Genomic DNA, 18,485 nt, shown 5'->3' on the forward strand with positions numbered 1-18,485 from the left:
TCACTTCCCTCCATCTATCCTTCCTTCCTGTAGAAAAAAAGTTCAGTTATGTTGTTAAAATATTTAAAAAATGACATCTACCCGTTTCTCCCTCATTAAAAATCAAAGAGTTTATGAATATGTAAATTTATTTCACAGTGAAGTCCAGTCTCAGTGTTTGTGCTTAAGTTGAATATTTAACTCTGATTGGCTCCAAACTATTTGTTATGCTACTAATCAAAAAAATTGGATTTTCCACTTTCCACTTGCAGAAGATGAATGTGAAAACAAAATCTGCACATATATCATTCTGCACGGTGAAGTTCAAACATCCAACAGGAGGAAAAAGAAGAAAAACACATTTTTGAGTGAAGGAGGACTGAAAAGAAGTCCTGCATAAAAAAATCATACTAGAGTAAAAGTACTGCAGTATTATGAGTGATGTAGTATGCAGTATTACAGTAAAAGTACTGCAGTATTATAGTGATGTAGTATGCAGTATTACAGTAAAAGTACTGCAGTATTATGAGCGATGTAGTATGCAGTATTACAGTAAAAGTACTGCAGTATTATGAGTGATGTAGTATGCAGTATTACAGTAAAAGTACTGCAGTATTATAGTGATGTAGTATGCAGTATTACAGTAAAAGTACTGCAGTATTATGAGCGATGTAGTATGCAGTATTACAGTAAAAGTACTGCAGTATTATGAGTGATGTAGTATGCAGTATTACAGTAAAAGTACTGCAGTATTATGAGTGTAGTATGCAGTATTACAGTAAAAGTACTGCAGTATTATGAGTGATGTAGTATGCGGTATTACAGTAAAAGTACTGCAGTATTATGAGTGATGTAGTATGCAGTATTACAGTAAAAGTACTGCAGTATTATGAGTGATGTAGTATGCAGTATTACAGTAAAGTACTGCAGTATTATGAGTGATGTAGTATGCAGTATTACAGTAAAAGTACTGCAGTATTATGAGTGATGTAGTATGCAGTATTACAGTAAAAGTACTGCAGTATTATAGTGATGTAGTATGCAGTATTACAGTAAAAGTACTGCAGTATTATGAGCGATGTAGTATGCAGTATTACAGTAAAAGTACTGCAGTATTATGAGTGATGTAGTATGCAGTATTACAGTAAAAGTACTGCAGTATTATGAGTGTAGTATGCAGTATTACAGTAAAAGTACTGCAGTATTATGAGTGATGTAGTATGCGGTATTACAGTAAAAGTACTGCAGTATTACGAGCGATGTAGTATGCAGTATTACAGTAAAAGTACTGCAGTATTATGAGTGATGTAGTATGCGGTATTACAGTAAAAGTACTGCAGTATTACGAGCGATGTAGTATGCAGTATTACAGTAAAAGTACTGCAGTATTATGAGTGATGTAGTATGCGGTATTACAGTAAAAGTACTGCAGTATTATGAGTGATGTAGTATGCAGTATTACAGTAAAAGTACTGCAGTATTATGAGTGATGTAGTATGCAGTATTACAGTAAAGTACTGCAGTATTATGAGTGATGTAGTATGCAGTATTACAGTAAAAGTACTGCAGTATTATGAGTGATGTAGTATGCAGTATTACAGTAAAAGTACTGCAGTATTATGAGCGATGTAGTATGCAGTATTACAGTAAAAGTACTGCAGTATTATGAATGATGTAGTATGCAGTATTACAGTAAAAGTACTGCAGTATTATGAGTGATGTAGTATGCAGTATTACAGTAAAAGTACTGCAGTATTATAGTGATGTAGTATTCAGTATTACAGTAAAAGTACTGCAGTATTATGAGTGATGTAGTATGCAGTATTACAGTAAAAGTACTGCAGTATTATGAGTGATGTAGTATGCAGTATTACAGTAAAAGTACTGCAGTATTATGAGTGATGTAGTATGCAGTATTACAGTAAAGTAGTGGTTTGGTCCTCTGACTGATATATTATTATTATGACATCATTAGATTATTAATAGTGAAGCATCAGTGTTAGAGCAGCATGTTACTGTTGTAGCTGCTGGAGGTGGAGCTAGTTTACACTACTTTATATACAGTTAGCTAGTTTAGTCCAGTGGTTCCCAACATGGGGTGGGGCCCCTCCAAAGGGTCAGCAGATACATGTGAGGGCTGGTGAGATGATTACATTTCTTTTTTTTGGGGATTTGATCAAAAACAACAGTCTCCAGTCAGTTTTATTAGTATAAAATGAGGTTCTTATTATTCAGATGTGAGTTGGTTATTTAGACACATTCCCTTATGGTTTAACTTATCTATTTATTGGGTGCTGTATCACACAGAGAAGGCTCCAGCTCTGACAAATAAGACCCAACAATGTGGTAATTACAGCGTGGAAAGTATGTATTTTATCCAACAGTGTTTTCTCGGTTGTGAGTCATCCCGAGCCACCGGCGCACAGCGTTTAATTCCAACCAAACACAGCAGGGGGGCGCAATACAAACACATAGAGGGGGGGTGAGAAATGAGCTGCTGTAGTGTTTATTTGGAATTTTAAAAAAGACACATTGATTATTTCTGGAAACCAGTACGCTGATAATGAGCTTAGGTTTATAAGATGTAACATTCAGGGACCAGAATTAAAGTACAACATTTGAATTTATTCCACATGAAGCCTTTTTATCCCCCCAGGCAATAATTTAACATCATGATGCCGTTCTGTGCTGTTAGATTTACCAAGTAGCTGCATCAGAGGAGAGAGAGAGGTGATATTAACCCTCCTGTCGTCCTCCCGGGACAAATTGACCCCGTCTCTTTTGACTGTTCCTTCTTCCCTCCCTCTTTCTTTAATTTTTCCTTCGTTCTCCCCCTACTTCCCTCTTTCTTTGCTCTGTCCTCCATCCTTCCTTCCTTCCTCCTTTCCTTCCACCCTTCCTTCTCTCCTTACTTCTTTCCTCTTTTCCTCCCTCCCTCTTTACTCCTTTCCTTCCTTCCTTCCTTCCTTCCTTCCTTCCTTCCTTCCTTCCTCTTTTCCTCCCTCCCTCCTTACTCCTTTCCTTCCTTCCTTCCTCCTTCCTTCCTTCTCTTCTTCCTCCCTTCCTCTTTTCCTCCATCCCTCCTTACTCCTTTCCTTCCTTCCTTCCTTCTTTCCTCCCTTCCTCCTTTCTTTCCACCCTTCCTTCTCTCCTTGCTTCTTTCCTCTTTTCCTCCCTCCCTCTTTACTCCTTTCCTTCCTTCCTTCCTTCCTTCCTTCCTTCCTTCCTTCCTTCCTTCCTTCCTTCCTTCCTTCCTTCCTTCCTTCCTTCCTTCCTTCCTTCCTTCCTCTTTTCCTCCCTCCCTCCTTACTCCTTTCCTTCCTTCCTTCCTTCCTTCCTCCTTCCTTCCTTCTCTTCTTCCTCCCTTCCTCTTTTCCTCCATCCCTCCTTACTCCTTTCCTTCCTTCCTTCCTTCTTTCCTCCCTTCCTCCTTTCTTTCCACCCTTCCTTCTCTCCTTACTTCCTTCCTCTTTTCCTCCCTCCCTCTTTACTCCTTTCCTTCCTTCCTTCCTTCCTTCCTTCTTTCCTTCCTTCCTTGCTTCCTTCCTTCTCTCCTTCCTCCCTTCCTCTTTTCCTCCATCCCTCCTTACTCCTCCATCCCTCCTTACTCCTTTCCTTCCTTCCTTCCTTCCTTCCATCATTCAAATGCATTAAAATGTTTTCATGCTAATGCGTTGGCCAGTAATGAAACATCCATCCAGCAAACAGAAAGCAACTGTTTCTTTCCACCTGATGAAAGCAACTCCATTATTCACTCCTTTAATCTCCGCTTTGGTCTCCATCATCTCCTGAAGAGAACATCTGGCTCTTTAGCAGCTCAACGCTCCACTATGTTCACCACTTATTTGCTGACTCTGCCTGCGGTGTGGTTCTGGTTACGTAGTGTACAGTAGGTTTAACACAGCTTTACTAAAAACAGCTGTCTGATGCTTCTGGTTGCTGAGAGCAGTCAGTGTGCTATGAAACCAAACAGGAGCTGTAAGAGTTTGTGATGATAGGTTGAAGTTAATTTGGCCTTTCGTTCTTCCCCTCCTTCCCTCTTTCTTTGCTCCCTCCTCATTCCTTCCTTCATACCTTCCTTCCTTCTTCCTCCTTTCCTTTCACCCTTCCTTCTCTCCCTACTTCCTTCCTCTTTTCCTCCCTCCCTCTTTACTCGTTTCCTTCCTTCCTTCCTTCTCTCCCTACTTCCTTCCTCTTTTCCTCCCTCCCTCTTTACTCCTTTCCTTCCTTCCTTCCTTCCTTCCTTCCTTCCTTCCTTCCTTCCTTCCTTCCTTCCTTCTTTCCTCCCTTCCTTCCTTCCTTCTCTCCTTTCTCCCTTCCTCTTTTCCTCCCTCCCTCCCTCCTTACTCCTTTCCTTCCTTCCTTCCTTCTCTCCTTCCTCCCTTCCTCTTTTCCTCCATCCCTCCATACCTTCCTTCCTTCCTTCCTTCCTTCCTTCCTTCTCTCCTTTCTCCCTTCCTCTTTTCCTCCCTCCCTCCTTACTGCTTTCCTTCCTTCCTTCCTTCTTTCCTCCCTTCCTTCCTTCCTTTCTTTCCCGCCTTCCTTCCTTCCTCTTTTCCTCCATCCCTCCTTACTCCATTCCTTCCTTCCTTCCTTCTTTCCTTCCTTCCTTGTCTCCTTTCTCCCTTCCTCTTTTCCTCCCTCCCTCCTTACTCCTTTCCTTCCTTCCTCTTTTCCTCCATCCCTCCTTACTCCCTTCCTTCCTTCCTTCCTTCCTTCCTTCCTTCTTTCCTTCCTTCCTTCCTTCCTTCCTTCCTTCTCTCCTTTCTCCCTTCCTCTCTTTTCCTCCCTCCCTCCTTACTCCTTTCATTCCTTCCTTCTTTGCTTCTCTCCTTCCTCCCTTCCTCTTTTCCTCCATCCCTCCTTACCTTCCTTACTTCCTTCCTCCTTTCCTCCCTTCCTCCCTTCCTCCCTTCCTCCTGTCCTTTCTTGACTTAATGTAAATCCCCAGCACAGCAGCAGTGGACAACCAGAATCAGGTTTGTTGTTTATCTCCCCAGTCGCCTCACAGCATGCATCATCGAATTTAAAACTGTTGTTTGTCTGTGGTGTTTTTGTTTTTTTTGGTCTGGCACCTCGCTGTGTTTTTGTTGGTGTTTCATCTCCTTGAGCCTCTTTGCAGCCTTCAGGAGTGTCTGTTTGTCTGATCTCACAGGGTGTTTCAGTCTCAGCATGTAATATACAAAGAGAAATGTGCTGCATGCATCCAGACTCCTATATATCCAGGCCTCAGACTCCGAAAGCATGAGTGAGTGTATGTTGTATACCATGAACTGACTGCTGTTAATGTCCTTAGATCAGTATCTTGACCAGCTGACCTCCATGCACTCCCTTTATCCACACATGCAGGAGTTTTTTCATCACTCTGAATCAGGCTTGGTGCATGTAATCAATTGGAAACTGCGTGATTGTGTCCAGTGGGAGCCTCATTAGTGGTGTTAAAGGGATGTTTTCATGTTGTTGAAGGGACTCTTTCTTGTTGAGGAGCTTTTCATCTGTTCTAAGACTGAGATCTTACACCTCTGGGTATGTTTTCCTTCTCATACACCTCTGCTCACATTAACTACAGCTGCATGACCCGTTTACCGCTTGATGTTTTGTCACAGAGGCTCAAGCAGTGAATTTCCACTTTGATGGCTACACCATGTAAAGCATCACTGAGTTGTGTCTTGTAGGTTGTCAACTATTGCATCCAAGAAGTCGAGAGATGTGGCGGAGCCACTGTGACATCACAGTGGCGGAGCAGGTGGAACCAAATGCAGAGACGAAAAGCAAAAGCAGGGATAAAGAAAATAAGGTCTTTATTCTGGGATGTGCAAAACAAAACAGAATAATAAACTCAAATATGCAACAAAACAAGCTAACTATGAATGCAAGAAAGTCCTTAACCTTCCTGTCGTCCTCCCGGGTCAAATTGACCCTGTCTGTTTTGACTGTTCCTTCTTTCCTCCCTTCCTTCCTTCAGTCCTTCCATCCTCCCTCCTTCCTTCTTTCCTTCCTTCCTTACTTTCTTCCTTCCTTTCCTTCCTTCCCCATTCCTTTTCTTCCTTCTTTCTTCCTCCCTCCATCCATTCCTTCCTTCCTCCTTTCCTTCCTCCCTTCCTTCTTTCCTTCCTTTCCGTCCCTCCTATCTTCCTTCCTTACTTCTTTCCTCCTTCCTCTCTTCCTACTTTCCTTTCCTTCCATCCTTCATTCTCCCTCCCTTCCTTCCTGCTTCCTCCCTTCCTTCTTTTCTTTTCTCCCTTCTTTCCTCCCTCCTTTCCTTCCTTCTCCCTCCCTTCCTTCCTGCTTCCTCCCTTCCTTCCTTCCTTTCTTACTTCTTCCTCCCTTCCATCCTTCCTTCCATCCTTCCTTCCTTGACTCGAGGACAACAGGAGGGTTAAAAGAAAAGTCAAATAGTGTAAACAAGCAAAACCAAATGACCTAAAAGACTAGTTAACATAAGTGTAACATAGTAAAACCAACAGAGTCCTAAATCTAACTTGCTGCCAACAACATTCAAAGTCATTTATATTCTTCTGTGGTAATGCTGCTGCTGTTGTCATGGTAATATATGTACTGCATGTCTGACTGAATCCTGACTGGGATGTTTTTTTTTGTCTGCAACAGGGTTCAAGCAGTGGAAGACTTGCACATCCTGTCCAACTTCCGGTTCTTGCATTTACTTCCCCTTTTAAAACCCCCACCGCCTTTAACTGCAGGGTCAACACGTGTCATTCACTTCACATGATCTTTTCTCTCTCTTTTCTATTTCTCCTTTCTAACCTTTCCTAACAGATGAGACACTCATTTCGTCAATACACAAACAAGGTGGCGAGACATCTTACTTAAAACCGAACAATGTGGTGACACTATATAAAAGGTCATAGATGAGGTCAAGAATGTTCTTTAAAAGGCAAAGTATTAATACAGTAACATAGTTTTTACACTTCTTATTACATATTTTCCTCCACACATGACTGTCACTGGAAAAACCTGCACTCATATATGAAGTGTGTAAAGTAAAGGGGGGGGGCACAGTCTCAGTAAGGGTGACACATATAAAGAACATATAAAAAACCAAAGCTAAATCATTTAGCATCATCAGCTAAATGCAAAGTAAATCATGCAAATATATTCTAAAGTATAGACCTGTGAATATGCATGATGTGTTCCTTTTAACAGGGACTGTGCATATTGATAAACACTGCATGCTGTGAAGTTATCCTCACCACTAGATGTCACTAAATCCTACACACTGCTCCTATAAGTGTCAGATATGTTTCTCATGAGTTTGTGAAACCCAGATCAGAGTGATAGATCCTATATAAGCATACAGAGCAATAATAATATATTAGAAAAAATGATGCACAGTCCATTTTACAACATTGTCAAGTAATAATTAAACAGGCAATAAAGACACAATGCATGTAAAGCAAGTTCTTGTTTAAAAATGTCATAGAAATACAATGTTTATCCACAAAAAATACCTGAAAATGCTCATTATATTTGACTGGAAGGGAATTTAAATCCAATAGATATCAAAACTTTAAAGCCATCCTCTAACAACCTACTATAGTTAGTGAGAATCAAAGGAATCAGATCTTGCACCTTGAACTTAATAACTGCCCATGCATGTTTATTGCACCTGCAGCAATGAACCACTTTTATCTGCAGTAGATACAAACCACAGACACCGTGTTTAGTTCTGGTCTCTTGCAAAACACTCACAAAGTCACGTATCTGGTTCCTCCACTTCCTTTGTTGTCGTGGTGAGACAACACGTAGTCTGACCCACAATTAAAAGTGAAACTAGCAGCAGGAGGAGGAGCAAGAGCAACTGAAGTGTGGGAGAGAAATGCCAGAGACGCCACAAAGAAATTATCGAACTATGTAAGTAAGCATTTAAAATAATTAATGTGAACTACTCCTGTGAATCTGTGAAGTACTGGATGTCTACCATGCCGAGTCGTAGAGGTTATAGCCCTCTAAGGTATTTCAGTGTGTTTTATGGGTCAGCGCAAGCTTGAACAGATAAGCTGTGACTAACGTGTTTGTGACGCAGATACACCTGCTTTACTTGTTTAGTTTAAGTCAATTTTGTTAAATGACTTTGACTGAATGTTCATCTCTGTTTTCTTTTTCAGAGACATGGCAGACGAGAGAGTAGCCGGTGAGAAAAAGAGTTTATTATGTTTATAAAGTATATGAGCTTGGATACACTTTCTCATTCTGGGAGGTGTGTCCAAACTTTTGACTGGTACAGTACTGTAAGTGACTCTTTCACAACGGTAGACAATAGGTTACATTTAGTAATTACAAAAGGTTCAATTTAACGCTTCTCTAATGAATATTGTTATATAATTAAGTATATAAATAATTGACCACTTGTATGTGAAAGGGGTTGTTGCTTGGTTCTGCACAGACTGATCGACCGACTCTGCAGTTCCTGTCAGCTTTGCAGAGGCCGTCATTCAGCACACTATGTTGTTTTTTAAGGCCCACAACTTCCCTATTCTTGTCTGAGCAGTTTTATTTTCTGCAGCAGAAGGCAGTTAAAAAAACACACAAAAAAAGCTCCAAAAAACTACAACAACAACCCATGTACAGTACAGTACCTGACCTTAACCAAACAGACAGTTAGGGACAAACTGTTTTAACCCTCCTGTTGTTCCTCGAGTCAAGGAAGGAAGGGAGGAAGAAGGAAGGAAAGGAGGGAGGGAGGAAGGAAGGAAGGGAGGACAGAAGAAGGAAGGAAGGATGGAAGGAAGGAAGGATGGAAGGAAGGAAGGGAGGAAGGAAGGAAGAGAGGAAGGACAGATGGAGTGAAGGAAGGAAGGAAGGATGGAAGGAAGGAAGGAGGGAAGGAAAGACGGAAGGAAGGAAGGATGGAAGGAAGGAAGGATGGAAGGATGGAAGGAAGGAAGGAAGGAAGGAAAGAAGGGAGAGAGGAAGGACAGATGGAGGGAAGGAAGGAAGGACAGAAGGAAGGAAGGAAGGGAGGAAGGAAGGAAGAGAGGAAGGACAGATGGAGTGAAGGAAGGAAGGAAGGATGGAAGGAAGGAAGGAGGGAAGGAAAGAAGGAAGGAAGGAAGGAAGGAGGGAAGGAAAGAAGGAGGGGGGAGGAAGGAAGGAAAGAAGGAAGGAAGGAGGGAAGGAAGGAAGGAAGGAAGGAGGGAAGGAGGGAAGGAAAGAAGGAGGGAGGGAGGAAGGAAAGAAAGAAGGAAGGAAGGAAGGAAAGAAGGAGGGAAGGAAAGGAGGGAGGAAGGAAAGGAAGGAAGGAAGGACAGAAGGAAGAAAGAAAGGGTGGAAAGAAGGAAGGAAAGAAGGAAGGAAGGAAGGAGGGAGGGAGGAAAGGAAGGAAGGAAAGACAGAAGGAAGGAAAAAAGGGAGGAAAGAAGGAACACTCAAAACAGACGGGGTCAATTTGACCCGGGAGGACGACACAAAGGTTAAGTATTTAGCAGTGAAAGAGTCAAGTATTTCCCCCAGGAGTTGGTGGAGACTAAAAACACAAAATATTGGACTTACATTTGTCTGATGGTCAAAAACACGACTCAAAATGAGTGTAAAACCTGGTCCGTGTTTGCTGAACGTGTAAATAAGCAATTGTTGCAGCCTGTGTCACTGTTGTGTTTACAGCTTGTTTCTGCTGCCATCATGTGGCCAAAATCAGTCAATGCAGGACATTGCTGTCACAGTGGTACTTCTGACTGTTGGTCAACACGTGTCATTTTATATTTAGTGTTTTGCAGAGACAAGGAAGGAAGGGAGGAAGAAGGAAGGAACGGAGGGAGGAAGGAAGGGAGGGAGGAAGAAGGAAGGAAAGGAAGGAGGAAGGGAGGAAGAAGGAAGGAAAGGAAGGAAGGAAGGAAGGAAGGAAGGGAGGGAGGAAGGAAGGATGGAAGGGAGGAAGAAGGAAGGAAAGGAAGGAGGAAGGAAGAAGGAAGGAAGGAAATGAGGGAGGAAGGAAGGAAGGAAGGAGGAAAGAAGGAAGGAAGGAAGGAAGGAAGGAAGGAAGGACAGAGGAAAGAAGGAAGGTAATGGGGAGGAAAGAAAAGAGAAGGAAGGAGGAAAGACAGAAGGAAGGAAGAAAGGGGGATGGAGGAAGGAAAGAAGGAAGGGAGGAAAGAGAGGAAGGAAGGAAGGAAGGAAGGAAGGAAGGAAGGAAGGACAGAGGAAAGAAGGAAGGTAATGGGGAGGAAAGAAAAGAGAAGGAAGGAGGAAAGACAGAAGGAAGGAAGAAAGGGGGATGGAGGAAGGAAAGAAGGAAGGGAGGAAAGAGAGGAAGGAAAGTAAGAGAGAAGGAAGGAGGGAGGAAGGAAGGAAGGACAGAAGGAAGGGAGGGAGGAAAGAAGGAACAGTCAAAACAGACGGGGTCAATTTGACCCGGGAGGACGACATGAAAGTTAAACTGTGTCTTTCAGTGCAGTTCAGAACTAGACCTGTATAAGCTCTGTTTTAAGAGGTCGCTTTCACACCTGTTTGAATCCGTTGGTACAGACTAAGGAAGTGTGGTTGCTGTGTGGTCGCCATGTTTTCTCACTTCCTTCTAATGTATGACAGACAGCAGCAGCATTAATCAGAAAAGTAACACAACATACACAACATGTATTTCCTGTTTCCTTCAGTTAAGAAATATTGCAAAAGTAAGACTTATATTTCCCTCTACTGATCTTGAATGATTAATCCACACATTAATTTTCTCTCAGCTAGACTACTGTATTTATTTATTACCCCTGTTCTAGCTTTTCCCATCCCCAACACTAACCATAAAACAAAAGGTGACCTCACATTTGTAGACTTTACCCTGACTCTATTAGATCTGCTGATTTAAACTAAACTTAAAACCCATTTATATCGGCATATCTTTTTATAGACCTCTCTTCTTGTTCTCGTGTGCTGCTTCATTTCAGTTTGGTGTTGTTTCTCTTTGTTATATTTGTTTTAATTTAGCATCTGTGAAGCTCTTTGTGTGTTTAGAAAAGTGTTACTGTTTGCCAAGTTGACTGAAGTGCCTTGATTAATCAGGAAAGAGACCTCTGATACAAAAAGCCACTGATTCAGGTTTTGAATGACAGAAATGTTCATTCATGTATTGACCACCTTTACCTATACTATTGTAGGCATATGAAAATATTATACGTAAAGGTTTTAAGTTGTGAGTTGAATGTATAAAAGTAGTAAAATTCAGGAAATAACTTCTCAGCTGGTTTCTCTTTATGTTGCAGTTGAATAACCTCTCATTCTTCTGCTTCTTTAGCCTCGTGGAGACGGTTCTTTGTTGTTGAGTCGGGAAAAACAAACGGGGCTCATTTAGACTTGGTTAGAATGATTAAAGGCATTGGCCACAGTCAGGTGTCTCGTCCTGAGGATTGTGACTATCTCCTGATAATCTGTCCGGCTGTTTCACGAGTTGGAACGAACATCAGCGAAGCCTTGGAAAGCTTGCCTGGTAAGAATGCCTTTATCTGGCTATGTTTTACTTATTGATCAAAGTTATCCAGAAAAATGTGACCAATCACGCACCTTTTCACTTTGGCCTTTGGTGGAGGATAGCCGCTTTTATTGGGTCTTTTATCTGTTTTATTTCTCTATATTATTATTATTTTTTTTTATTATTTTATTTTATTTTATTTTTTTTACATTTTTTTTTTTGTTTTTTTTTGTTTTTATTGTTTTTATTGTTTGTTTTTATTGTTTCTACTTATTTTGCTGTAAAGCACTTTGGTAGGCCATTGGCTGTTTTAAATGTGCTATATAAATAAAGTTGACATTGACATTGACATTGACAATCAGTGTGGGAGTGAATAATTTTGCTCCATGAAAAAACTTGATGATGTTTTAATGTTTTTAATATTTGTGTTTCCAAAGCCTGATATATCTTATTCCTCTGTGCTGTTAACCTCCACTAGTGTCCAAAAACTACAAAAATATCAATGAGCCACAGAGTTGCACTGAGTAATATTCGGTCATATTGGCATGTTCCTTTGCCACAAAGATTTATGGTCACAGTAGTTTGTTTAGAAACAGGAAGACTCCTACTAATACTTTCTGCCAATGTGTTTGAGAAATGTAAAATGTACAGCATAATACAAAGTCAAGTGGTTGTGATATGTAACACAAGCTAGTGGTGTCTTACTGGGTGTTCACACCAAAAGCGATGAACGTGATTTTGTCGCGCGACAAAACGAGAATCTGTTGCACTATCGCTCCAGTTTCAACACGTGACCATTTTGTGACCATAATGTAAAATTTGCGTCATCGCACCATCGCACATGCAGCGAGCCCGCCCATTTTCACTAAATAACAACAACATTGCTTCTTCAATCATCAACCATGGCTGAGATCACTTACTGTTTTCTCTCATATGTGTCCCTGAGGCTCCTGAGGCTCTTCTATTTCCTGCGACACACATCAACTGACAAAAACACACGTAAATTAACTGTTGAAATTTTTTTTTTCTACTTTTTCTACTTTATAAGGGAAAGCCAGCTATGCTAACAGGGGCTATACGTCAGTGACATCAGTGACGTCGGGAGAATCTCAACGCTGATAGGCTGTCGTGGCACGGTGTCACGCGATGTTGCCGCAAAAGTTCAACATGTTCAACTCGAGCTTTGATGATTTTGCAATTAGACGCGAATTCGCGCCGGGCGACACGATACACGCGACATGATGGACGCGATGCCGCGGAAATCGCGTCCATCACGTCGCGTGTATCGTGTCGCCCGGCGCGAATTCGCGTCTAATTGCGTCTATGCATTGACTTTACATGTAATCTCGACGTGCGACATCGCGTTTGGTCTGAACACGAACTACTCTCTGAAGACTGAAAACATGATCCCTGTAATTATTCTTTGGAGCCGTTTCTAAACAATCTAACGTGACCAAACTCTTCATAATCATGGACAACAACAACAACAGAGGAATAAGATATATCAGGCTTTACATGCATACAATACTTGTTAGTAGATCAGTACATTGTTGGTTTAGATCCAAACGTCAGATATGATGAAAATAATCCTGTTTCTGTTGTTATCTTGTGTTTACAGCTGGAAAACCAGCGATTCTGGTGGTGATGCATCACACATTCAATAAAAATGCCATTGTGGCTGAAAGCAGGAGACAGGTGACCGACCAGAACATCTATCTCACTGTAGACGTTTTCTTCTATGAGAAAAACCTCCTGAACTGTAACCGCAATGACATCGCATGGTGTGAGATCCAGAAGTTTCTGGTCGGTTCTCAAGTCCAGGTACTGATTATATTTACTGACCGTATTTAAACACAATCATCCAGGTGTGCACTGATATTGTCATTTTACTAAAAAATGGATCGTTCCACCTCATGATCGATGCAGTTTGAGTACTACACAGTCATGCTAATAGAGAAACAGTGTGTCATGCTTTGACACTTAAAATCCATATTTACATATTCCCATTATTGTATATGTGGTGTTTTTGGTCCTGAGCCAATGTTTGTATGCTGAACGTTTAGATTTATTGTACTGGCCCTTTGTAGCCGTGCGATTAAAGATGGAAAACAAATTCATAAGAGGAGTTTATGTATATAACTGCACAGTAACAAATATTAATCATATTGAGACCAAGTTGAAAATGTTTGCTGGGTGAAATATCAGCCTTCAGAAAAAAGAAAACTCCTTGAGTCTGTTTAGTGATTTTACAGAAGTACTTTCACTTGTTGATCACCATGGAATTTATAAATAGCTTGTTTTTCTACTGTAATGTGAATACAGTGTTATAAGAATAAATGTTGGAGAATTGTGGAAGAGTTGGATTTTTATGGTATTATTATTTATAGATTTTTTCTTTGTTTGTGTCTTTTTTATTTTCAGTTCCCCGGGAGGAACTTGTTGAACAGAATCAGAAGCATGGGTGGTAAGTTCACTCTGATTCATTACTGGTGATAGTTACAATGCTAAATAGTTACATGTATTGTGTTAAGCTGTTGTTGATTGTTCGTTGTGTTTTTATTATTTATATTTTTTCTCTTTTCAAATGTATCTTTTCATTTCTTATTTCAGGCAACATACCATCATACATTAGTCACTTTATTAAATTGGTCTCATAGTAACTATTCAACACGTTCAAATGATTGTTTAATGCTCAACGCTCCCCGGACTAACACTGAATTTGGTAAACTTGCTTTCAGTTTCTCTGCTGTGTCTTCTTGGAACACTGACAATCATACGCAAACTCAACACTATCAAGGACCAATTTAAAAATATGAGCTACTTAAATATGATCTACAGCTACTTAAATATGATCTACAGCTACTTATATATGATCTACAGGCGGCTGTGGCTCAGGAGGTAGAGCGGTCGTCCTCCAATTGGGAGCTTGGTGGTTGAATTTCCGGCAACTCTTCTCCACTTGTGTCCATGGGCAAGACACTTAACCCCGAATTGCTCCCGTTGGCTGTGCCAATGGTGTGTGAATGAGAATGAATGGTTAACTTCCTCCTCATGTGCAGGTTGGCACCCTGCGTGGTAGCCATCAGTGTATAAATGTGTGTGAATGAGATGTAATGTAAAGCGCTTCGAGTGGTTGTAAAGACTAGAAAGGCGCTATATAAGTACAGTCCATTTACCATCTACAGCTACTTAAATATGATCTAGTGCTACTGAGGATGTAACTGTTTGTTTTGTTGTTGTTTGTTTCTTAGTTTTTCTGTGCACTTGACATCAGTGGAAATTAGGGCTTGCCCTCAATGATCCCCTCAAGATTTAAAGTCTGTGTAAAGTAAGAATAAATATGTGTTCTGAGTTTGACATACCACAGAAAAGTGTGTTGTTAACCACCCTGCCAAATTTGAATGATTAAAAAAAATCGCCAAATATATGAAATTAGGCTTCAAAGTTGTGGTAAAAATCAACCTTTTCTCTTCTCCCAAACGCTGTGGGAGTGCCCGCCGAGTCCGCTGAAGCCCCGCCCCCTACCAAGTGTCACCTGTCAATCAAAGTCACCACCTCTACCAGAAACATGGACGCTAGGTCTGAGAGCTTTCTGCTGCTAACTCGGCTGCTAGCCCGGCGGCTAACTGGCTAACTGTAGACTGTAGTAGTAGTAGTGTGCGCTGAATGTATTTATACCTCTACAGCAGCAGGGGCGGGTTTATGACTTTCAGACCCGCCCATTAGATCCAGACAGAAATGTTGAAACACAGTTTGTGAAGCCTAGCTCCACAATTCAAATCTAAATGGTTGAAATGCTTTTTACACCTTTTTTTAGAAATACATTTGTGACCTATTTAATGTGTTTAGAAGAAAATTCACTTTACACGGTCTTTAAATAGGGTTAAATAATTTCGATTTTTTTCATGAGTGAGATCCAGGATGGCTGTAGTCCTGGCCATCACACTTTTAAAAAACAATACATTTTACTATTACTGGTTGACATGCTTTCAGACGTGTCTGCAGTTCAATATTATCTGAAACTTGGTTAATAAAGAGATTATAATAGAGTTTCCTTTCTTTATAAATATAATCATCACATTATTTTAATGTAAATAAAATAATTTTAGTGTTGATGGAGCTAGTAATGATACCAGATGACTCATTGCTCTTTATTTCTTCATTTTAGGGTGCAGCGATCGGGCATGCCTTATTATTGCTTCACTTGTAGCATTAGCAGGGATAGTAACGGCGATCACTGTGGCAGTCATTCATTTTCAGAAGAAGGATTAAGAACATCTGTGAGGCCTGACAATAGTTTGGCACAACAGACTGGCAAAAACAGAAGGAATAAAGTTCAAAGTAATTAATGTTTGATAAAAAGAAAATATGGACTTCCTATGTATTCAGTCATCTACAAAGAGATGAATAATAGAAGGATGCTATTAATGTTATCACTGTAATAGGTTGTAAAGGTTGATGCATTTGTTTTTTATGGCTTTTGATGACTGAAATGTAACTGCAGCTCAACACAGAGAAAAGGAAATGACGAATTACAGATTTTGATGATAAAAGTTAAAAAGTGAGCTGGCTTAATGAGACTGCAGAGTCAAGTTTAACGCTCACTGCAGAAAAAGTGTTTTTTAAGTGTGAATGTTTATGTTATGAGCCTGTGTGTAACATTACCATCCAGCTTTGGAATATATGTTTTAAATGAAGTCAAAACACATCTGTAAAATAATGAATGCTGCTTTTTTGTGCTGATTGAAAATGCTGAGTACACCTTCACAAAGAATAAATAAAAATTAATGAATCTGAGTTTTTGTTATGATGTCTGTGTGGGCTGCCTGTTTAATACAAATGAGAATTACCATTAGGAAATAAAGTCATGGTCTTATAAAAATTCAGATCTAAGCTTCACTTCACATATTTTAATTTGGATATACAAATGTTTTCATTTTAAGTGCAGCCTGAAATAAGGTATCATACATCAGACAAAGCTACCCAAAGCTGTCCTTAAAGAATTCAAATACATTTAAAAAAAATCCTGCTTTCAAATCAAATGTTTTTCTTTGTTTCTTACTGGTATAATAAACCTGATGTAAAGTTGACCAAATTGGGTCTGACACAAGAAAAGCTGAAGAAAGAGAAACATTTGTATACTTGCTGCATGTGTGCTTTTGGTAGACTACACCAGCTGGATATTCCAAACAAAAGGTATTATAATCAAGTGACATTAAACTTATTGACATACTGCGACAATAATCCGACTCAGTGTGAGTCCTGGAGTCAACTGCCAATCACAGCTGTCAATCAACACCCACATTACAGACATGAAAGCTACTATAAGTCTTCAAATCGTATTACCAGAGCAATAATTATGACTATGACTTATTAGAGTGCCTAAATTTAGACATCAAGACCACAATGACTCTCTGACTTTCTAGAGATAAATTGAGGCCCATCTAACAACGTGGTAGTTGCCTCTTGATATAAACAAGTAGTAAGGAAGTAAGAAAATTGGAAGACACTTCGAAACATACCAAGACCTTAACTCTACTCTGCTTCTGATTGGCTTACCCTGATATTCTTACCTTAACCCTAACCAATTTCACTCCTTATGCCTAAACTTGACCAACCCAAGCAACTAGGACTACAAGTACAAGCCAATCATAAGCAGAGTAGGGTCGGGTCTTGCCAAGGAAAGCAGTGGGATCTATAATAATGTGACTGGGAACACTTTGGCTGAATGGTGCTTACAGGACAGGTATTGTAATCAAGTAACATTACACACAGTTCGACTCGGTGTGAATGCTGCAGCCAACTGTGAATCATAGCTGTCAAACAACACCCACCAGACATCAAAGTCTTCGAAACTTATTAACAGAGCAATAATCTCCAAAATGGCTTATTATGACTATGACAGTGACTTATCAGAGTGCCTAAATTTCGAGATCATGACCATAATGACTCATTGAAAATAATGATTGACTTCCCAGAGAGAAGTTGAGGCTATTTGAATGGGAGTCAGTTGGACCATCTAGTGACCATCGATGGGACTTCAGCCTCGAGCTGTGGTAGCTGCTGCTTGGTTTAAACTTGGAAGGAAGAAACTTGGAAGAAACTTTGAAACATACCAAGACCTTAACTCTGTATTTACTTCTTTGGGCACTGACCTATAAACCTATAAAAGAACAAACCTGGACTTGTGTTGTAAGCTTGTAGTGCCTTGATAACAAGAGCAGCCACAAATTTGAGTAAACTTGGAGAATACCACCGACACTTCAGCCATTCCGATCTTCCCCTCTCTTTCTCTCCACTTGATGACAGCTCTGCACTGAGCAGTGGAGGTCTGGAGGAAGGGGGATTAGTTAACATGGGAGGGGGGACTGGGGGAGTATGGGGTGTTAAGGTCACGCCTCTGGCCTAAAAAGGCGAAGCAGAATACCAGCAGCAGCGAGCAGCTCTAAGAATAACTCAGGGCCTGAGGCTCAGAAACATGACGTAAATGTAACTGTATCTAATTAGATTCACACTTTTATTATTTTACAAGAATCAAAAACTAATAATATTGATTTTTTATTTAGATTTAATAGATTTTTAAGCGGTCCACACTGTAGTCAGGTGACTGTAGAAGCTTTACAGTGGCTGGTGGGGTAAAGTTACCTTCCTCTCAATCTCTCTTCCCTTGATTCCTTTCCATCGTCCGTCAGTCCCCCAGTGGTAGATCTAATTCTGTCAGAGCCAGTTTGAGGAAGGGGGGGGGGGCTCTATCTGCAACTTCAGCCCCAACCAAGCAAAGGGTAAAGAGACCGACCACCATAACTTGGTCTCTGTCCACCTCCCCAGCCTCATCCACTGGGTCAGAAGTCAGTTTTCCGGACCTTACACCTCAAAGAGTTTTTGACTTCTGGAACAAAACAAAAAAAAGAAAAGTGCAGATTTAAGTTTTAAGAATGCATAAAGGGGTGTAGTGTTACCAGCTGCTGTCGTTGAAGGGTTCGAGTTTTCCACATATCTGCAGCACCAGTGATTCACGTGACGTTGCCGGATTGGATTGGAATTAAACACTTGGATTGAATCGCGCCGAGGAGTTGAGGATCTACCTTAA

General features: G+C 40.5%; 1 protein-coding gene across 1 annotated transcript; it reads left to right on the forward strand.

Annotated features, from left to right (window-relative positions):
• Positions 1-7,800: 7,800 nt before the first annotated feature.
• On the forward strand, positions 7,801-14,379 carry LOC133998014 (uncharacterized). Its single transcript, XM_062437752.1, has 6 exons — positions 7,801-7,851; positions 8,106-8,131; positions 11,222-11,413; positions 13,014-13,216; positions 13,817-13,859; positions 14,276-14,379. Exons 1-6 carry the CDS (start codon positions 7,817-7,819, stop codon positions 14,377-14,379), a joined length of 603 nt encoding a protein of 200 aa, XP_062293736.1. The 5' UTR covers positions 7,801-7,816.
• Positions 14,380-18,485: the final 4,106 nt, after the last annotated feature.

The sequence above is a fragment of the Scomber scombrus genome, chromosome 17 (genome assembly GCF_963691925.1).
Source record: "Scomber scombrus chromosome 17, fScoSco1.1, whole genome shotgun sequence".
In the NCBI taxonomy this organism is placed as follows: domain Eukaryota; kingdom Metazoa; phylum Chordata; class Actinopteri; order Scombriformes; family Scombridae; genus Scomber; species Scomber scombrus.